The 22,811-nt window shown below is 40.6% G+C and overlaps 3 protein-coding genes across 3 annotated transcripts; 1 reads left to right on the forward strand and 2 right to left on the reverse strand.

Annotated features, from left to right (window-relative positions):
• Positions 1-1,734: 1,734 nt before the first annotated feature.
• On the reverse strand, positions 1,735-4,029 carry LOC112557710 (asialoglycoprotein receptor 2-like). The gene is made up of 5 exons (XM_025227709.1): positions 3,914-4,029; positions 3,554-3,636; positions 3,209-3,299; positions 2,218-2,443; positions 1,735-1,872 (listed from the first exon to the last, which is right to left on the reverse strand). Exons 1-5 carry the CDS (start codon positions 3,978-3,980, stop codon positions 1,830-1,832), a joined length of 510 nt encoding a protein of 169 aa, XP_025083494.1. The 5' UTR covers positions 3,981-4,029; the 3' UTR covers positions 1,735-1,829.
• Positions 4,030-6,063: 2,034 nt separating this feature from the next.
• On the forward strand, positions 6,064-12,724 carry LOC112558074 (carbohydrate sulfotransferase 9-like). Its single transcript, XM_025228262.1, has 3 exons — positions 6,064-6,729; positions 8,639-8,726; positions 9,225-12,724. The coding sequence occupies exon 3, from the start codon at positions 9,327-9,329 to the stop codon at positions 10,365-10,367; it is 1,041 nt and encodes a 346-aa protein (XP_025084047.1). The 5' UTR covers positions 6,064-6,729; positions 8,639-8,726; positions 9,225-9,326; the 3' UTR covers positions 10,368-12,724.
• Positions 12,725-17,782: 5,058 nt separating this feature from the next.
• On the reverse strand, positions 17,783-22,415 carry LOC112557741. Its single transcript, XM_025227752.1, has 3 exons — positions 20,490-22,415; positions 19,008-19,843; positions 17,783-17,879 (listed from the first exon to the last, which is right to left on the reverse strand). The coding sequence occupies exons 1-2, from the start codon at positions 21,244-21,246 to the stop codon at positions 19,497-19,499; spliced, it is 1,104 nt and encodes a 367-aa protein (XP_025083537.1). The 5' UTR covers positions 21,247-22,415; the 3' UTR covers positions 17,783-17,879; positions 19,008-19,496.
• Between the last annotated feature and the right edge of the window lie 396 nt (positions 22,416-22,811).

The following is a 22,811-nucleotide window of genomic DNA, read 5'->3' on the forward strand; positions in this document are numbered from 1 at the left end:
GTGTCAGAGGGGGACACCAGGGCTGTAACTGTAGTGTGGGGTTTGTTTGTTTGTTTGTTTGTTTGTTTGTTTGTTTGTTTTGTTGGGGTTTTTTTTAAGAAAAGGCTTTCCTTTGACACGAAATACGCGCCTTGTCCAGCACGTGCGACATGCTGGCTTGTTTAGTAAACAAGGTTATTCGTTAGTGTTACTCGCATGGTTAGTGAAAAGCTGCGTGTAGGCGTGGAAATAAGTTCAAAATAAGTTCACGTGTATTTGATTAAAGTTGAGTAGATTTGGTAGACAATTTAATAATTGTAGCGTAAGTTCTTAGAAGGATATATTAGGGTGGTGAGTGTGGCAAGATGTCTGAACTCGTTGCTGGGAGGTCTAGGGGAGTGTTTTATATAATTCTGTTGAAATCTGAACAATGAAGCGTGCTTTTTTTTTTTGGTAGTTTTTTTAAGGGTTCACAAATATGTAAATCTTTAAAGACATGGGTTAGGTGACGAGCAGGTCACTAATTTAGTTCAGTAACATGGTTTGGCTAGACACTGTGCCTATCACCAAGACGAAAAAGAGAAGAAGAAATAGGGACCGTTAGGGAGGCATTGTAAGGGAGAGAGACGCAGGAAGAACAAATCTTTGCTTTTTGGTTAAACAAACAAGCTGCGCCAGCACGGCTTTCGCTGTGTGAACTACAGAAAAAAAGAGGTTTACGGAGAAACAGAAAAAAAATTGTTTTTAAATGACTGGGCTAAGCTCAGATGACTGGACAAAAATTGAGCTAATATTGGATTTTGCAAGTCTGATACAAAACTAAATACAAACCTGAAAACTATGCAGGGAACGAGATTGCACGTGCCATCATGACAATAATTAGCACACGCTGTAACATTCCTTTTGTTTGTATCCATGACAACAAAAGCATATCCATCTGACCTCGAATTTTGAGACTATTCAGTGTACTATTCACTGTACAGTATATATAATTGTATCTGGAGCACGTAGTAAACTTGTAAACAGATGCCACATACAGAAAAAACACGTGCCAAGACGAGAGCTGAACCCTCGACAGCTAACCTCACTGTACTAGTGACAAAAGCTCATCGTTGAGCTACTGAGCTCTGAGCCGACGTGAATATCAAACGAACTTAGTGGATACGTGTCAATAAATTAATGATTGGTTTTGTTTGTTTGTCTGTTTGTTTGTTTTTAATGAAGGACGCTGATGCTGAATCCTGCCCACCATCAGGACTAGTCCTGATCATTGAATTCTTATGCAAGAGTTTGGTGGCATTCATACAGAATTTAATTTAGTCGGTCGAAGGGATCTCTGCGTATTTCTAGGGCATTCTGTATGTGTAATTATTTTCATAAATTATCAATATTATCTTATGTACGTATCACGGCCAAAATGCTCACGACGAATTTCTGCTGCGTGCTTTGAGGTCGTGAACTCGAGGGCTTTGTGTAGTACTTGTGTCGTGCTTTGGGATTTGTTCAAGGCCCAACAACAACAACAACATACGTATGGACTTTTCAGGAAATTGTTTGTACTCTGTGGAAAGAACTCTAAAGTGACCGTGTGTGTGCACCACCACCTCACCAGAGTTCATAACACAGATAAAGTACATTTTCACTAAAAAGTCTCAAAACAGATACAATTCTTCAATTGCTTAGCATTGCAGTTTTAAACTACCGAAAGTAAATAGAAGATAACCACCAATCCTATCAGAAGAATATGAGGAAAGCTTGTTGATACAAATTTATGTTGATTTATTTATTTGCATTACACAGTGAATCCTCTTGCCGATGAAATCTTCATGTGAGCTGCAGAAACATTATTGTCAGCCGACAATAGGCGGTGGACTTGGTGTCAGGAATTCGAACCTGCATAAGACAGAACACAATTTACAATATAAATATTCTGTGCACGTAAAATAAAAACATTTAAACTGAAGTAAAGGATGGATACGATTCCTGAAGACTTTATTCGTGTTTCTCTGAGTTCAGATTTCATCTTGTGTCAAGATCACAACTTGTGCGGCTTTGAATTTCCCAGTAAATCCGAAAAAGAAAGACATAAAATTGCAGACTGGCATTTATTTAATGTTGATGAATGTCTAAACACAATCTACTGAAAAAAATAGGGACTAAAATGGTCGCGACCTATTTTTATCAAGTTGTTCCCCTTTGTCCACTATGAGGCCGCCACCAAAATATTTTGCTGCTTACGCTCGTTCACAGATGTAAAAGTCCAGATCATCGCAATAATCATCATTCCATTCGCTGTTCATATCAGCTTCGAACTCCAGACATTTGGCTCGTCCACCCGTTACAGGTCTGCCCGTGGCCCAGGCGGTGAACGTTTGTGAGAACAAGGTGCCATCCACCCATTCCCAGAAGTCTGTACCCGGAATTTCCTTGCCTCCCACCCAGAAATCGTAGCCGTAGAAGTAGCCTGGAAAAGATGGTACAGGAGTGTGTTTGACACACTAGTTGTTATTTTGGGGGTTGGAGGCGAATAAAATGTACTATGAAGAGATTGTCGTCAACGGCAAAACGTTAAAGTCAACAACAACAAAAATGGGAGATAACAAAATAAAGACTCTTTGATAATTATACCGGTGTGAAGATGACCGACACTTTCTAGGGTATCTGATATCTTGGAGGGGACTGTGGATTAAGAGATTTGAGACCGGCTCTGTTTCAGTGAAAATATGTAAGAAAAGATGAGTAAGTAGATATACAAGCGTGAGAGAAGACGCAAAAAAGGGAAGGAACTGCTTACTGAACAGGGAACATTGTCTGCAACGTAGAAAACTTTGAAAAGAACTGTTCAGATAAAGACGACAACATGAGGAATATCGGGTTTGGTTTTGCTTTGCTTTGCTTTGTTTTGTTTTGTTTTGTTTTGCTTTGTTTTGTTTTGTTTTGTTTTGTTTTGTTTTGTTTTGTTTTGTTTTGTTTGTTGATGGTTTTTCTTGGAGGGTCAGAATAATGTCAGCACACGAGTGTTTAGTTTTCAGTCGCAAGACGTTCTGGTTCGACGAGGGGATCAAAAGTTGTTTTTCGCTTTCTTTTTTCTTTTCGTTTGCTGGAGAAGAGTCTGGGGAACAGGAGTGACACCACGTAACGAATTTAAAAAAGACGAGCACAAGAAAGAAAGAAAGATAAGGAAGGATGAGAAGGATTGTGAAGGCCAGAATCCGAGAACACTACTCACGCCGCTCTTGCTGCAGGTGTCGATGAAGAAAGTCGTCCTCCTCCTGGGAATTGATGATCACCAGTGACCCTCCTTTTATGTAACAAGCATGCTGCAGATGTAGGAAAAGGAGGGGCAGATGGGTGTAAAATGTGTTACTTTACTGTCAGATTTATGACAGAATATTGTAGTACAACATTTTCTTAGAGGTGTATACAGATATCCAAATACAACGGGAAATGAAGGAAAACGAGCATGCATCACAGCAGAAAAGAGGAGGAGGGGAGGAGGAAAGTGCTATTCAAGTAAATAATTCAGAAAGTGATATGCAACTCGATAATTTAGAATGAGAAGAAAGCATCGTGCCTGAGCCTCATTCCAAGCGACTTGCTTGGCCACAAAGCTGTAGCAGGAGTCATTGAAGTGCATCCAACCCGCTAAGCAGTCCGCTAGACCACAGCAACAACAACAAAAGAAAGGTTCCGAGTAAAGGAGATGCCAGTAAAAACCACTTGATTAACATAAAAGTCATACGAGTTTGTGATTTTACAAACATGGAGAAGAATGTTGTTCAGCTGATGTTAGGTGTGTACATTCCACGTTTCTAGCTCCCGTAAATGTCTAAACTTGTCTACATCCCTTTTTTAAAAAAAAATGGCTTCGAGTTATTTATCTTACTGCAAAAAGTTTCGACTCAAAAGGAATCAAATTAAAAAGACGACTAACCTTCAGCAGGTGGAACCAAAGTCAGGAAGCAAGAAAGACAAACGATAACAACAGCTGATGTCACCATTTCTGGGTGAGTGTAGCATGTGTTTGAGATATGAACTTTTAATAGTATAATCTCTAGTAACCAAAAAAAAAAAGTCCTCTTAAAAAATGACCTTCAAATCCAAGGTGAAGCGAGTCGACTTTTCGTGGTTTTTTGTTTTTTTTATCTGTTGAAGAGTACTTTGGTCCTAGTAGTTTTTATTGAACGATGTCTAATTAACGATTGTGTTGCTCAAATGAACTACTTTAAACAAATGAAAGATCAAAGAAACTAAAACAAAGAGGGATGGCCAGGGTTAGAAGGGTCAGCGACTGAAGCTGACAGATGACACCTATGTATATGTATATATCAGAAAATTTTTTCGAGAAGAGTACTACCAGGATAATCGCAACAGTACAAGCTGTTTCGGAGTCATCAAGTATAAGTGACCCCTAGCTCATAGATGTTCTTTGCAATGCCTCGAAATATACTTTCCAGCTTTCTTCATTTTGTGTCTGAGACCCAAACCTATCGTTCACGCATACAAACATACACTCTAATTTAAAACTGTAGTTTTTTTGTTTTGGTTTTTTTTCCTTGTCTGTTGTTTGTTTTTGTTTTTGTTTTTTTTTTGTTTGTTTGTTTGTTTTTTTTTTGGGGGGAGCTGTTCGTTGAGAGTAATCTGGATGCTGTAAATAGCAATGTAATCAGCAGCACGATAAGAAGCCACAGCTGCTGCATGTGTAAAGACAGTCTCTTTATTCCTAAAATACTGAGGGTCACAGGATAAGTTCTTGAGAATGAGGTCGCAGACCTACTTGAGTGCAAGTAAATGTTAAAACCATTCAAACCCTCGAGAGCGCTTTACAAAAATATATTTCCGTAACCTAAATTACTTTTTGCATCTACTCGGATTTTCCCCAGAAGCAAACAACAGATAGTTTACAAAGCAGCTACACTTTCTCTTTTTTTAAGCAGAGTCTCTCACACATGTTTCTTTTAGAAGTTTTAATGAAAATACCACTGTCTTAATGTGCTCTGGGGTCGGCCAAGAGAGTGCACACAACTGTGAAAAGAGTGTTTAAAAATTTAAGTTTGCTCAAGTAGAGTCTGCCTTATTTAATTCTGGTATGTAAACAATTTTTCCAGGAACGGCGCTGCATGAATTACAAAAGAATCCTGCTCCTTAAGTTACATGATTTACAGGGAACAAAATTGCAAGACGGACAGGAAAGATGGATGCGAGAATTACAAGACTGACAATACACAATGTTGTACAAATGACAAGACTAGCAAGACATACAGTACTGCAGGCTTTACATAAATGACAAAGATCATGAGTGACAAAGCACTGGCTGCAGGAGCTACACAATTAAACTGCCGGTTGATTTGGATCAGTGGCAATAAGTGCCAGTAGTTTCTCCTGCTCGGAGAGTGCTAGTGAGTAAAGGTCAAAGTTCAGGTTAGACTGGGTTACAGCAGTTATCATGTGGTCGAGTTCGCTGCCATCCCCACCACCACTACCCCTACCACCACCACCAGCACCACCACCACCACAATCACCACCACCACAATCACAACCACCACAGCCCCCACCACCACCACCATTGCATGTGCCAACAGTTGCGGTGCACCAAAGGTCGGCGGCGTGGAAGCTAAAGTTCTGCTGAACTCAACACACTGCTGCGAACCCTGAGAGAGAAAAGTCATTCTCTGGCACAGCCTGCCAACACCACGCTGCTGACGACAGTCTGACACCAGATGCCACACCTGCTGACACAGCAGCCAGAGGGAAGCAGGCGCAGCAGTGGCAATCACAGATGAAAGGCTATGAAAGCATAAATGTTATGGGAAGACCAGAAAAATGTGCAAAAGAAATAGAAAACTGAAGGACAGCAGATTGACATATGATTGAAAGATTGTATGAAATGATGAGCATGCACACATGAACACACACACAGAGAAATGCACAGAAATACACACAAAGAAATATACATAAATATATATGCACAAACTCAACGCAAGAACGTGTACACGTTTGACCATCTCACAAACGTTTCTTATCAACTTTTTCAAATGTTGCTCGTGATTGTCTCAAACACAAGCCCACGGTGAGTCAGTAGAGAGAGAGAGCTACACATATGTACACAGAGTCAGTAGAGAGAGCTACACATATGTACACAGTAGAGAGCTACACATAGGTATACATTCAGTAGAGAGAGCTACACGTATGTACACAGAGGGTGTGCAGTGTGTCTGGAGTCAGCAGCTATATATACACGCACACATGTGCAGCATCTGTGTTTAGAATCCATAGTCTCAGTAACCGGGAGATGAAGGTATCACACACAATTCCACTCGCAACAAGAAAGCACCAGCCTCGCTTCAGTCACGTGCTCGCCTCCTCTTTTTTTTTTTTTTTTGCATCGCCCTTGTTTCCACTGTCTCGGTGCGCCTCCCCACCACCACCACCACCACCCTCTCCCCCAAGTTCCTCTGCCTCCTCATCACAGACGTTATCTCCATGGCCGGCATCAACCTGCGAAGCCGCGCGTTAAACGCCCCCTAATTATGGCCCCTGCGCACGCGCGGTTATCGATCGTGCTTCCAGCGGAACAGGCGACAGGTCTGACGTCCAGGCCACAGTTGGGCGCGAGCGCCGTCAGCAACATGGCGGCAGCGGAGAGATGTTGGCTGCTGGCCGCCCGGTGTCTGCGGAGCAAGGGGTGCCGGCGACTTGCCCTCCTCGCCGCCTGCGTGATGGTGTGGAGTCAGCTTCTCAACCACCAGGGTAAGATGGGAGGCAACAGCGCGTGCTGCCATTTTCTCCCACTTTCATTTATATTTATACGTTGCTGTGTCGCTCGGGAATGGAGAAGGGTGGTGATGCTAGGTTTCACTTCATCTTTTTTTTTTTTTGCGCTGCTGCTGATGGTGATGCACTGTGTGACATTTCGGGTTCCCGCGCTATGTGATTATTTCTAATATGGAAAGTTCACGAGACTCGAACCATTGGAACCACTGAATAGGGTTTGAACGGAAAAAAAAAAGGAATTATCATGAGTGTATTAACAGAATTGCTTCTTTTTTTCATTTTTGCTTCATTCATTCTTTATATATATATCTCAGTTTTCTTCTTTTCGTTTAATCATTTTTTTATTATTTTTTCTTGAACAGCAGTACAAAATGTGTTTAAAAACATCAAAAAGGAGGTCACTCACTGACATACTTCCTACACCACACTGCAACCACCATTCCCACCATAAAATATAAATAAAAGTCGCTTTGTTCCTTCTTTCGGTAGCTGACAAGATACGTTTTTGTTTAATAGCTATTACACATCATCAGCAGCCACACTGAAATATTTTAATTGTAGTCGTCTTGTGTGTGGATTGTTATGAACTCTATACATGTATTGTGTTGGTGTTCAGTGTCCACAGAGCACAAAACAATTGCCTGAAGACTGTTCAGGATGTTGTTGCTGGGCCTTAGACAAATAATAATAATAATAACCAATACACATGTACTACACAAAGCCCTCGAGTATCGGCCACCTACAAAACAAAGAAGAAATACATTGGCTGTAGTACGCACACAAAATAATTTATGAAAATTAATTATACACAGAAGGCTACATTTCCACAGATGTCCCTTCGACGGCTTAACTTTAAGGGCGAATTAAATTCGAATCACACTAAGTTCTTTACTAGAATTCAATGATCATGACTAGGCCTGATTGTCTGTATATAATAACACAACCTGGCATTTGGATCACATGATTCACCGTCAACCTCCATCATTCTTTGTTTAAATCACTAATGTACTCCTCTAAGTTCGTTTGACATTTAGGTAGGCTCGGTGAAGTGCGGGAACCACATATTCACATGCTAAACTTTGGTGACGAAGACAAGACCTTCACACGGCAACTTGTTGAAGGCAGGAAGCACACAGTCGCCTCCACTTTGTGAACTTTCCCCGTTCTTTTCCTTTCTCTCCTTCCCGTTGTTACCTTCTCAATCTGTTTTTCAAAAGCCTCTCTCATTAGGTAAGATGTCTATGTTGATTAGCATGTTTACAACGGCAGAGCACTATGGGCCATTCACACTAATTCTAATTACTACTATCATTCTCTAGAGCATACTTTCATTAACCTATGAACCTACTGCTTTGTTTCACTGCGCATGCCAGATTATGACAAAATCAGCTTATGTCATTATGTCATTAGTTAAAACTCTTGCCGTTTAAAATTCTTCATTTCAGAAACAACATTCACACGGATTTACAAGTATTATAGCATTTCTTGACTCCTTATGAGAACACATCGCCGTGACAGAGACGATTGTTTGATGAACCAGTAGTGGGCCACCCTTTGTCCAGACTGATCTTGCATGCCCTTTGCCATCAGAATAAAACGATCTTGCACTGCTTTGTATTTTATTTATGTGACACCACTTGCTCCCATATCATCATGCCCTTACGTTGAACTCACATTACCATTCTGTTCAATAAAAACTATTATCTGCTTTACACGTAAACACATATTTGTGTACATTCCTGTGCACGCTCTCTCTCTCTACACACACATAATCTGAACAGTAAGCACCCGTGTATACTATACATACCGAATCCTGGTGGTATCACTTGTTACGTTACTTCAGTGATTTCTGTGTGAAGTATCTCACTTTGCTCACTCCCCTCAGGTTCAGGAGAAAGAAGTTCCACCTTGACAGAGCCTCGACATCGTGAACACTATGGCGTACCAAGACTTACTGCAGAAGGAGAATTAAGGTAAGCTTCAAAAGCCTTAGGACCTAGGTCCCTCCTTATGATTGATATTCTCCAAACCGAGGTGGGGAAGAGTTTGTGATGTGCTCCTGATGACGATCCACGGAGGTAAGTTGTAGTCGGTGACTCGCAGCGCAGAGGCCGCCAATGGCTGTATTATTATTTATTTATGATGTACAGTCTTACTATTCGCGTGGTAAACATCAGCCGAGTTTTAAAATCGATTTTCTTACACGTAAACATTCCACGAGATTCTTTTCCTTTAAAAATAAATCTGTGGGTCATTGGTTAAAGTTTTGTGCAAGAAAGAGAAATGGGAACTGAGAATAGTCTGTACAATGTAACCAATGTTAAAACGACTTCTCATTTCTAACACGATCTTTTAAATTATGGGTCTAGAATCCCCCAAACTGCTCATTTTTTATACTAAATGCGACAAATATGTTCGCTTAATATGAGTACTGGGTAAACAGGTCTGTTTGTTTTCTCCTCCTCTACCAGATTTCGTCAGGACGAAGCGAGCAGCGAGAACGACGAGATGTCTCGACGAAAGAAGAGGATACGTCAGGCGTGCGAGAGTTCCAGCAGGGGGAGTTCAGATACATGCTCAGCCGGGTGCCCATCATCTCCAGGGAGCACATGTACCTCCACTGTCCCGTTACCAAAGCCGCTTCCACATTCTGGACGCGGTTCTTGTTGGCTCTGAATGGCTCCGGCCATACCAGCTCTCCCTTCGCCATCCCACTCAAGAAAAGCAACAGGAAGCAGGTGGCTTCACTCCTGGACGTCTATCCCATGGCCTCAAGGATCGGGTTCATATCCTCGGCCACCAAAGTGGTGTTCGTTAGAGATCCGTACTCACGGATGTTCTCAGCATATGTGGACAAAGTCTTTGCTCCCAACCCTTACTACTGGAGATCGTGGGGCAAGCGAGCCATCTCTAAGTTTCGAGAAAATACCCAGGGAGCAGCTAGTAAATGTGGAAGTGACGTCACGTTTGCGGAAGTGATGGCTTTCGCTGCTAGTGGCATGTTTAAATCGGACATTCATTTTCATTCTGTGTTCAGGGAATGTCAGCCTTGTGCATTTCATTACGATTTTGTGGGTAAGATGGAGACGTTCGCTCAGGACATTCAGCTCCTCGTCAACAAGCTCCAGCTGCCGAACAGCGCCTACTTCAGCAGCCAACAGTTCAGAGACGACTTCACCAAGGACGCCATCGAGGATTCCATCAACAGTCCCTGGGAATGGCTTCGCGAGGTGCGCGCGTGCATGACGATGGCGGAGGCCGGCAAGCGCGTGTGGCGCAAGCTGCAGATTCGCGGAATCATCAGTCGCAGGATCGCCTTTCCTTTCCGCGACGACGAGGCGGAGTCGTTGACGGCAGAGACCTTCATCCACGTGGCCCTCGCAGCCCATCGCCAGTCGACGGACAAGGAGGAGCTGAGGCGTCAGAAGCGGGAGGCCATGGTGGAGGCCTTCCAGTCCGTGGACTCCAAAACCTTGAACTCCCTCCGCAACATCTTCGCTCGAGACTTCGAGCTGTTTGACTACGAACCGTCTCCCGCTGATCTCCTTGATCGCACGAACAGGTCTGTCCACACCGGTGCCTTTCGATGGGACGAGGAGTGGAAGGAAGATTGACAGACCAGGGCATTGTCGTTGTCTTCTTGTTTATTTGTTAATCACAAGGTCTGTAAAACCAAGTGTTTGTGGAAGTGGTGTGGGTGTGGGTGTGCTTGTGTGTATGTTTGTGTGTGCGTGTACGTGTATGTGTGTTCTAATTTGACCACTTACAATGTCTCTTCCGTGGTCTCGGCATGTGATTAATGCTTTATATGAGAACATACCCGCCAGCTGAAGTCTTTGAGCTTTATTATGTCTCATGACTGCTGCCAGCAAAGCCTGATTACATATACAGAGATTATTATGTTGTGCTGGACGCTATACATCATTCTATTGAATACCTATTCTTCCTTTGGTTGGTGTAGACTACTCTCGTCAAGCAATCACTGCTGTCCTGAATGGCTGTGTCGCCTGGAAACTAATTGTTGTTCTTTAGTTGTTAGAAACATGTGACCTGTTACAACACTTATATCTGTGTGCGTGGGGAGCCTTGAAGACTGTCTACACTTTGTCTAATGTCATGACCCCGAGTTCCTCGCAAAACATTGTCTAGCAGTAACAGTTTCACACTGGCAGCCATGTTTATGCAATTTTTACTGATACAGTGTTCAAAGAACACCTAAGTCGACTCGGATTGCTGGAACGATTTTTAAAACAAAGATTTTAAAATTTACCACTAACACGGAGTAGGACTTACAAGTGTCAGGTGGTTGAACTTTCATCATTGGTGAGTTTCCTAATTTTTAAACTATGTGGGTGTAAGCATCAAGCACTGCAGTAAAGTGTTAAAGTATGTGTTGGACAAAACTTGTGGATTGATTACAAAATTCATCTTGTATCATTTCGAGTTCTCTTTCTCTCTCGCTTCCTAACTCCAATCCCCTGAAGGTGCGTTCATTCTGCGTCACACAATCTTTATATTTTGCTCCTCAAAGGCTATTTTAGGAATTTAAAAGAGAAAAAATTCAGGCCTCACAACCTATTTCAGGAATTTAAGTGGTGAAACAAATTGAGATTAATTTTTCCATGTGGAGGACAGCACGATGCTAAAGCTGTCTTTCCGTTGAGTTTTGTTTTCCTGCCTCCATTACCTGCCTGTCCTTTAATTTGTTTAGTTAAATCTCATCATTTACTTATACATGTATTGTTCAAGCGACTGTTACCAGGCATAATATTTATTTCCACGTCTATTGGTGAAAACTCTCATTCAGTTTGTCTCCGGTCGTGTGAGCAGCGTTCAGCTATTCCATCGACAGATTCCGAATGCTCTCAAGACGAGAAACTTGTAAATATTTGATGAAGAAGCCGCGCAGCCCTCGTTGGTTGCCGTTGTAAACACAAGGTTTAAGTTGAAAAGCAAAGAAACAAAATACGGAAATCGAATTAGAGTGTGCAGCTTTTGTCTTGCAGACTGTGTTAACATTGTCATACAGTGTGTGTGTCTGTGTGTGTGTACGCGCGTATGCGTGCGTGTAAAACTCAAAGAACTTTTATTTGTATCCTGAAAGAAAGAAGCATGAACTCTTACTGGTCTTCAATCTACAAAACTTATGGAACATTCCAGTCATATCAATACCATTGCGGTTGTGCGCTCCTCCTGTGGGTGACTGTGAATCAGCGGTGATGTCGGGAACGGGGAATCGAACTATCGAGCCCAGCACAGTGAATAGGGTTGAGTGGATATGTGTGTTATCTCGCGTCATCCATGCGTTCAGCGATCGGTGGAAAATAAAGACTGCCAAGTTCTTACATCATACTATAGACATGTGACATGATAAAAACAATGTCAGATATTGTTACCTGTATTGAGCAACGCAAAATGTCCACAAAGGTCTTTGAGACGAACTTGGTGATGGCGAGTGGTTCTGTGCAGGGAACTGGACCAGATGAATGTGGACAAAGTCCAAAACAGAACCCAACTGTTCATCTACTTACCTGTACAGCTTGTGGTGCACCTGGCCAGTGTTTCGTTGCAGTGGACAGCAGCATGCATCCACCCGTGACAGGCCTGCAGGCTTTTTGTGGGTAGAAGAGCTGGGGTGAGGGTGGAAGGCATTGACCCTAACCATTGGCCTTCGTGTCTGACGGGGACTAACTCTGCCTGCTGATAATTGTGGCCACTTAGTGTCTGGAGAAGAAGTATGAGCGCTTATGCAAGTTTTATGGGGATGTGTTGTCCGACACAATTGCAATAAAAATTATGACCATAGTAACTTGTATAATGAAGTCAGATGCATGTATTCTGAGATTAATATGGACTTTTGAGAGCATGGCTATATCTGCATACGTTTTCAAATGTTTATGTATTCAGTACTTTGACTTCGGTTGCCTGAGATGATTGGTGAAAATTATCGATAAAAGCCTTCTACGATGTACACGTTGCCTTGTGGGAATGAGTTTTACATTTCTCGCTGTTGTTGTTGTTGTTGTTGTGTTTTCTTCTTGTATCGTTAGACGATTCTTTCAAATTTTGGATTGTAAGAACACTCACTTTATGCAGCATGAGATTCACCGCACAAATATACAAAACTTGCAGACAGGCAACAGAACTATTAGACTGCCGGTCAACGGGTTCATACATAATCGTACGCCTACTCATGTCATGATATCTCCTACTGTGGCAAATGTGCTCAGTGCACTTTAATAAAAGAGCAGACAGAATAACGACTTTTAAATACCACAGATGTATGGGAAGGGGGAGAAAGAAAAGTACGAAAAGGACGGGCTACTGGAGATGATCTGTGAGACAGGTCTGTAAAAGTAATTTAAAAACATAAACTTCAAGTCTAGAAACTGTTAATAAATTAGGCCCTCGTTGTTAGTATTAATATTTAATATTCAAGGCGCGTCAAGAACAGGGACTGTGGAGATCCTGGGCGCTAAGGGTAGTGTATCCATATTCAGAAGTAATCCGCAATGTAGTGATTGTGACAATGCTTCAGCGTAGTGCGGTGGTGTAACTGTGAGCACCTGTCACCAATACAGTGAAGATTGGTTGTCCTGGGTTCAACTCTCGTCTCGGGCAAGCTGTTCTTTCTCTGTATGTGGCATATGCTTACAGGGCTGGCTGCCTTGTCACGATATAGTCTTAGTTACTGGCTGGCGTAAAACACCAACTCTTCCCCTCACACACACACTTTCTACACACCAGTGGCATGACTCGCAACCGGCAGATGGCGGCGATCCATCCATGGAGATGAAACCTATCAAAAGCATTATCCCTGAAGAGTCATTTACCATAGACTGTCTATATATCTAGGAGTAGGAATTCGATTATTTCTGGTTTATACAAGAAAGAAAGAGCTGATACGGCAGAGGGGTTTCTTCGAAATCGTATTTATTATTTACTTAGCATACTGTCCGAGTAAACAGCCAAAATCTCAGGAAAAATGCAGTTTGAGATATGGTCACGCGAAGAGGATGCTCCTTTAGGAAGAGTAAATATGCGGGGACGTGTCTTGGCTGATTCGAATGTGGTTTTTGTTTGTTTTATACATATATGAAGTTTTTTGCACGTAAAATACAGCAGTAAAGCATTTCTATAGCTGTATTGATAAATATGTATTAATATATGTATCGGTAAGACATTGTCCACAGTTCGAGTTCGCATTCCTTCAAGGCCGCTGCAAGCCATTTTATGAACAAATTATTTTTCAGGTTGCACCAATAAGCAAATGGACAATTCAAAACTGTCTAAACTCGCCTGACACTGCATCGAGTCATGGAGGGAAACAGTAGGAGGGACAGACAGAGAGAACATTAGGCTGAGGAAAACCAGAAGACACAATTGACAAAAGGAGGCTGGGATCACCCGTTTACAGGAGAAAAGTAAAACAGACTAACGTACATCTCAACGAATCAAGCAACTGCAAGAAGCACTTGAACAACTTGAACATCCCAAAAATTAAACAAATATATAAATCCGATACTTCTAAAAATACCTATAGCCACTTTCTGCAGCACATCATTAAAGTAAATAAAAGCTCTCGACTGCGTTTGCTGAGTAAATGCTCTTCTTCTGTAACCATGGCAACAGACAAACCAAAGCATCGACACTTTTTCCTTCGATAAAACGTTTTATCTCAACATGTACGTTTACTGAGTGAGATACATTTGTTCATATCTCCATCACTCCACGTCCTGGGGAACATTTAATCCATAGTTGCAAGCCTGAGCTAAAAAGAGGACAACACACTCACAAACACACACACACACACACTCACAAACACACACTCACACACACACACTCACGAACACACACACACAAACACACACACAGAACCCTTTATGTGATCTGCGAGTAGCAGGTAAACAAATCTCACTGGCGCTCGATGACCCTAACGGCTGAAAAGGGTCACCATCGTCGACTTTTTCAGACAAATTTTGTAATCACTGAAGTAGTCCTGGTAACTCAGTGGATTTACAAGTCTGATGTCTGATGTGTGTGGTGACTGGCAGCACTTCACTCGTAAGACTGAGTAGCATTCATGATGAACCGCCAATGTCCGCGGCTGTGATTAGAATTTGCTCGCATGTCTGGCACGAGACTTGGAACTTGTGGCTGTGGACCGGTCTCATCGGTTGATGGGATCTATTGGCCCTACAAACTTGTAATTGTAACCAAATAAATAAATAATAATGTGCATTTCAGACACTTAGACACGTGACATTCAAACACCAAGTGTCTCAACGCCGAATAAGGTCTTTAATATTTATACAAACTGAATCGAAATAAAATTGATCTTCAATGGCTGCCATTGGAAGCAATAAAACAGAAAGCTTTTTGGATAAATGTCATGTTTACTTATACCGTTACTTTGAACGAGTTATTTCCAACTCTCGTCTTTCTGTGCTTTTAAAATAATTTTTGAGTATTTTGATTATATTTCAAATCAAACTTTATTGTCTGTCCAAGAACGAAATTTTTCTTTTGCTCACAAACCCAACCACATATACCAACATAATATGAGCATACATATATACAACATAACGAGCAGACATACATACCCATATAAGACATTCAACACACACACACACCTACACCTTCTCACATATACATGTGAATCCTAAGGAGAATGCCAGGTAATATGTAAACCTAGGAATCCTTCAAGAATACACCTGTGTGTTTCGGTGTAAATAAATAAAAAAAAGTACTTCGGTGGCTTTAAAAGAAAAAAAATTCCTCTGGTCCCGTGTTAACCTTAAATTTCTCGTCTTCGTTTATAATAAAAATTATCGCGATAGGTGTTGAATATGTTTGGCAGTGTAACAAAGAACAATAAATGCATGTCAATCTAAATATCAAACCATAAAACTGAAACAAACTTATGAGGAACCCAAAGATGGATCTCATGTAAACAAGAAAGTATGTAATCGTAGGTTTATATAATGTGAGTATAAGTCGCAGAAGTCACCGGGAATTAAACCACAATTGCTGTCGTGCAAGAATCACCACCATGTTGAGCAAATAACTTAAAAACACTTTAAAACGCTAGAAGTGCCTGTAAAACGGACATACAGTGGAACCTCGGTTAGCGAACGCCTCGGATAGCGAATATTTCGGTTAACGAACAAAAATTTCGTTAAAAGTTTGTCTCGGATAGCGAACAAAATTTCGGATACGAACACACGTGACCGACCAGCATGTCATCATTCGCGCTCGAGACACATTACGATCGTCGTTCCTTATCTGTGCGCATTCTTATTTAGTGATTTTTGTGCTTTATTTTAATAAGATAATCCTCAATCATGGCTCCAAAGAAGATTAAGAGCAATTAATAGTAGTGAGGTAATGACAAGGAAGTGGCCAACAAATGAATTGAAAAAGGAAATGATTTCAAAGTATGAAGGTGGCATGCGTCTGTCGGATCTGTGATGTATTACCGAAGAGTTTTACAAAAAGACAGAAGGAACAGACACTGGACAAGCTTTGTCCTTTAACGTCAAAGCTACAGAAAAGGAAGTCACCCCCGATTTATAATGTCACGTGTGCTCATGGAGGGGGACACTGCTTCCAACCTCGCGTCAAAACGGCAATTTTCTGATGTTTAAATGCTTTCGTTAATGTTTTTTATGTTTAACTCCATTTATATTGCATTATAACTGAGCGAGTCAAAGGGCTAATTAAATCTATTTCCTTTATTTCTTATGGAAAAATTGTTTCGGAAAAACAGCTTTCCAGAACTGTTAACAGACATATAAAAACTGTTATCAAATATTAAGATTAAAGATTTGCATAGTTCTTGATGCTCTATTTTGGCCAAACACTTTGCCCCGTCATCTCTGACAGTCATCTGTACATGATGCAAGTTCTTTCGGTAGCTTTTTATATCCATTTTATCTTCTGCCGACAGAGTTCTCCACTATGGTCTCTGCTGAGCGCTGGAATGTAGGTTGAGCACAAAGTTCTGTCCACTGAACTTCTTCTATCACTTCCCACTTGCCATACTTCAAGGTGCCCTGAAGGATAATCTCTGGCAGTGGCTATCGTCAGTCAAACCAGACACATTTGCATCCTGTTGCTGATGACAGAATGGCTTTGTTGAGGTCAGAATACTTGCATCTTCTCTGTGTGAGCAAGCAGTCCAAGTCTCCCAACCTCACAGTAAGATGGTACCTGTAATGGATGTGTACAACTTGGACTGGATCAGTCAATCGTTGAGTGGGAGCACATGGATAGACGTGGCAGCTGACAGCCCAGCCATTCTTGTCTATTATGGGTGATAGCAGGTCCTGTACAGGACGACCAGTCCAGTCTTTGATGTTCGTAAGTCAGTTCTTTCTTTGGCCACCGCGGGGTCGACTACCCTCCAACGTGCCTTGAAGGACAGTCTTTGACAAGGTGTCCTGCCTGGTCACATGGCCAAAGAAAACTAGCTTACATTGCTTGACTGTTGAATGCAGAGGTTCCTGGTGTCCTACAAATGTGGCAATCTTGTTTCGTACAAAGTCGTTGGTTTGTACTGGATAGCAAAGGTGATGTAACAGTCCAAATCAGTCCATTCAGCTTCCCCTGTTGCTGCTGTTGTGACTTAATGTGATCGTGACACCATGGCTGCTTTGGACAGCTGTTTCTAGGTATTTGAACTTTTTGATTTCTTTCAGTTGTTGCCTGTTCTTTTATTTCTCTGCTTTGCTTCCCCTGTTGAATTTGACTGTGATCGCTTATCAGAGATGGCATCCAGTGCTCTGAGAGGTTAGTAAATTCTTAAAAGTTCAATGCTGCTGCTGACCAGAACAAGCGACTTCAGTTTACCTCCCTACTTAGTATCTTCTCAATGTCTTCCAAAATATCCCGTCTGTGTATTTCTTCAAGAGCCTTTTTCAGGTCAGAAATGGCATTGAGATGTCTGGTTTTCTTGCACCACTTCTCCAGGCACTGAAAGTTTCTGTCAAACGAGCTATGGCCATGCAATGTGGAATCGATGTTCTTGATTTCCTGGAAGGTAAAGCCGAGCGATACAAAGAACCGTGATCTTTCTGTCTCCTCCAGGCTTTCAGCAACCTTTTTGATGATTTCTTTTTTAACATCTGTAAAAATGAACAATAACAAAAAAGGGAATATCATGAAATGAACCCATGCCAATTTAGCACAATTTAGCTTTCACTTTAACAATATTATATTGGTTTTTTTGTAAATATTTTTATTCAAATATTATAATAAAGTTAAATGATTTTAACTCTATTTAGTTCACAAAACTACAGAAAATATATGTATATAAATATATTCAGAAAATATAAATAATATCTAAGAGCAGAAATGACACATTCTCTCTCAACTAACTGCTCACACTCTTGTCTGTGCATTCATTCTATCAAGACTTAATAAAGTAGTTATTTGCTCTTGGACTGTCCTGTATGGCTCCTTCACAAACTTCAGAAAAAACAAAATTGCAAAAGCAACAAATAAACAAAAACAAAAACAGGCTACGTCAATCCTCTCCTTCATTCTCTGGACTGGCTGCCCATTTGTGCTCACATTCAGTACAAAATGTCTGTGCTCTGCTTTAGTTCTTTGAAGGCAATTGTCCTCCAAATTTCTCTAAACTGCTCTTCCCCTAATGCCCACCCTGACGTTTTGCTCTTCATCTAACCAGCCCACATTATCTACTCCTGTCACCAAAAGAATGACAAAGGTCACCGGCTTTTTAGATATGGTGCAGCAAAGCAGTGAAACTCCTTTCTCTTTTATATACTCCACTTACCCACGACAGACTGACAGAGTCTTTTAAACATGCATCAAAAACACACCTGTTCTGTAAGCACTGCTCACAGTCCTGAGAACAGTCCACTACTAACCATTTCTCTTCCCCTCTCTCTCCCTCATTTTATGTCTCTGAATTTGTACTGGTATCCCTCTGTCAATTACTTCATTTTTACTGCTACTTCTGTCTTTTGTACTTCATCCTAAGCTTTACATTTCTTCATGTACTACACATTAGCCTAGTTTCGTACAAAGCACTTAGTGTATGCTCCTATGTGAGCACGATTTTATGTTATATATAAGTTGCACATTTGTTATAATTATTATGGCACATTCGAGACGTTGAGATATAACGACACTGATCATAATTTAGTAAATTACACACCTTATTATATGTTTATGGACAAAGCAGGATAAACTAAGTCCAGTACTACTTCAATGGTGTTTTTACTTACAGCAATAAGTGTTGTCCGAGGAACCACAGATGAAACCAATTTCACTTGATGGGGAACTTGTAACAGCTTGCCGTGAATTATTATTAGTTTCATCTATAGATAACATTCCAATGAAGCTGGACAATGAAAATGTTGAATCTGAAGCACTGGTTTCCAAATACTCCTTGTCAACATGTTTTTCCATTGTGACTTTCTGGTTTACAATTGTTCTTCCATGACCATCTGTCTGAGTATATGACATACATAATTCCTGGTGGTGTAAGTTTTGTTTCCCTCTTTTAGCTACAGGCTCTGTGAGATAACCAGAGCTATCACCATAAAGTCTGTTTTCGCGTCTGAGATTTTCTTGTTTTATTGTCATCATTGGTCCTGGGACAGTGTTCTTTATCATCTGGTGATGAGGCATGTCGATGTCTTCTACTGACTGGCATGACTGACAAGCTGGAATAAGTTTCTGTCTTTGGCTGGGTGTCTTCGTCATTTTTTGAATTAGGTGTTGAAGTTAAGATTCCATTTAATCCACATAGATGTGGATTGTCTACAAGCTGTGGAAAGGCCTTTACTCTTATTTACAGATGAAGACTGGAGTTGGGGTTTAGACATTGGTGAGTTTACTGCTGATATAAACTGAGGTATTGATTTTGATTTGCACATGGTATAAGTATCTGTGTTCTGTGAGGCACTTGAAATAGCAGGTGAAGACGGAGAGATGGGAATGTGGGTTCTCAATGGATCAGGGCAAAGCCGAAGTCCAGGCTGAGCTGGCAAGCTGTAAGGTTGCTGATAAAACAACTTGCACTGGTTGCCATTTTCAGATCCTGTTAAACTTTCATGTGCTAAAAAATAAAAAAGAAGCAAATTTAGAACTGTAAGTTTCCAAAACAATGCCATCAGGTTTACTTTGAGCAAGTACCATTGTCTTACATCATTAAGCATGGTTGCTTTGATATTTTGTAGGAATACATTTACGATCCTTGCCCCATGTTCACATTCAGAACTTAATATCTAATGCTAAAACTTTCAGAAAGCTCACATACAAAAGTGTACCCAAGCTTTGATCACTTCAAAAACATAAAATAACAATGACGATGAGGTGACATCTGGGATTTAGAACTATCTAAAAGTGCATCAACATCCATTCTTTTAATCAATATTACATTAGAACTATTAATGATAACAGGACTTTCCAAATGTTTCTAGCAATGCATATATGCTCTGTTCCATCAAGACTAAAATCTACACATGATCAGATTTAAATAAAAGTGCTTATTTAACCAATGCTGCTGTCTATATGATTTTATATATTCTAATCCTGAGAATTAGCACATTGCCTGGTCTGGAGCTGTTCTAATAGCACAAGAATTTTTGACTGGCTTCAGCCTCAATGATGATTTATCAATGGTGTATGATTTATAAATAAAGCAATGAAAATAAATATACCATTCAATGAAGTATTAAATCCTGAAATGAATCAACACTTACCAAAGAAATATATTTTCCCATTGCACATGGCTATCACACGCTGAGTCTGACCACAACCTTCTTTGCAGAAAAAGATGGGAATCTCACCAACCATGGCTGTAAAGCAACGCTTCTCATACTCTACAAACACAATGGTGTCATTCATGTTTACACCAGCACTGTGCAGGTTTTCCTGGTCCCCTAAAACATTTCCTTTATAAATGGCAATCATTTCTATGGGGAACTCACTGCTGCACTCTTGGTTTGAATCTAAAACATCAGAAGGAGACTCAGTAGCTATTTTAACCAGCTGACTTCGAGCAAATGCTTTCAGATGCCCCACTGTTGTCAGAGTCTGGTCGTCAACTTCAATGTCCACCCACTTTGATTTACATCTCACCATTCTAATTTTTAGCCAGATCCGATTCCGGAGTACCACTGCCTTTATTTGGTCTTTATTTCTTAGTCGTGAGCTTCGAAGGCTCTCATTGTCCTTGAGGTGGTTGTCATTGTGGTAAAGATCAATACAATGAAGAGGCATCTGCAGTTGATCACAAACTTCCTTCTTCAGCGTGTCCACTTTTTCATACTTGAATCTGGAGATTAGGACTTTCTGATTGGCATCTTCAGAGCAAGTGCCAGTACTTGTAACAATATCTATCTCGATTTTAGTGCTCTGTTCCACTACAATGGTGCAGTTAGAATGGCTCTGAATGATTGGCCAAAGGTCAGTCTCTGCTTCAATCTTTTTGCCATTTATAAGAAGTTTAAATGACATCGGATTGGTGTGTGTGACCTTTGCAATTTCATCCCTAAGAGAGTCTACAGAGTCATCAGGGGAAACTATTATGGTACATTCAGATTTCAGGAATTTCTTAATCCCTGATTTATAGTTTAATTTGACTGGAATAGATCCAGGAGGATGAATGAATGCATAAAATGTATGCTTAGCATCCAAGTCCAGGTCTTCATAATCAAAGCTTTTATCACCCTGAATATACCACAGGTTTCTAAGAACCTGTTCTTCTGAAGGAACCTTATCTTTATGCACAAGCCAAACACAGGAGACATCAAAAATTGTCTTCTCTTCTTCTTGGTAAACTGCACAGAACTGTTCTTTGAGTTCTTGAACACAAACAGTATCATGACATTCAATAAAAATGACTTTTCTGTCCTTGTGTTTAAACGTAAAACTATTTTGATAGTAACTAAAATCTTCTTCACAATATAAATGTGACTAAAATCTTTAAAGTCTTTTGAAACCTCATCATCAGAGCATGGAAATAGTCCAGATTCTGAAATAAAGCAAGAAAAATCTGTTGCTTGTGAAGACAAGTGTTTTTGCAACCATTCTGCACACAACTGGTGGCACTTTCTGAAGGAAGCATTTCTCTCTACAGCCATGCAAAATGAGGATAAAACTTTTAATCTTCCGTTAATGAAAAACAGCAAGTGAATGTTTTGCTTTTGAGCTCCTATTACAAACCATCCATTCTCAATCCATTGAATTTCTTCCTCTTCACACTCTATAACTTCTGAAGCTGAAAGAATTTTCAATGCACTTTTCTTTTCATTCAAGGGAGTTGACATTTTACTTCCAGTTCGAAGGATAAAAATGCTTTGATCTGCTCTCAGATCAAAAAACTCAATAAATTCATTAAACAGCCCTTCACCAAGCAGTTGTTGTGACAAAAAAAAATCGTGTATCCATGAACCTTTAGCGTTTCCAGCCAATGGTGTTGAGTTTCTACGATTGTTAGGACAATGAATTGAGGGGTTATGTGAGTTAGGATAAAATGAACTGGATGTCATAGAAGGAAAATCCGCAGGTGGTTCTTCCAAGTCTTTAAGGTCAGCACCATCAAGAGGACTCTCTACCATCATGTGTTCTGCTTGTTTCATCTCTGTATCAAGCACCCGGTCAAATCTGTCCCAGACAAATGAAAATTTACATAGGCAAGTCATAGGCATGTCAAAGAAATATACTGCTGATTTTTCTAATATGCCTGAGTCTTTGCTAAGCATTGAAGAAAGCAAAACTACTATGCAAAAGATCTGGGAAAAAATACATTACATACAGTAAGAAAAATAGAAATTATTACGCCATACATGAGCTGACTTAGTGACTGTGCTTGGGGTTAACTGTTTGCACATATGTGAACACTTTTTTCTATATTATATATTTATATGTGAAACAGGTATGCATGTGCAGGCACTGCAAATGTGTATAATAATAATTTATTCAGTTTCTATAAATCATATATGGGCTCATATCCACAACAGTCATTACAGGCAGTTACAGCGGTGAGCTGCATTTATAGTTGGGGACAGGTTACAATTTTA

The sequence above is a fragment of the Pomacea canaliculata genome, linkage group LG2 (assembly GCF_003073045.1).
Source record: "Pomacea canaliculata isolate SZHN2017 linkage group LG2, ASM307304v1, whole genome shotgun sequence".
NCBI lineage: Eukaryota > Metazoa > Mollusca > Gastropoda > Architaenioglossa > Ampullariidae > Pomacea > Pomacea canaliculata.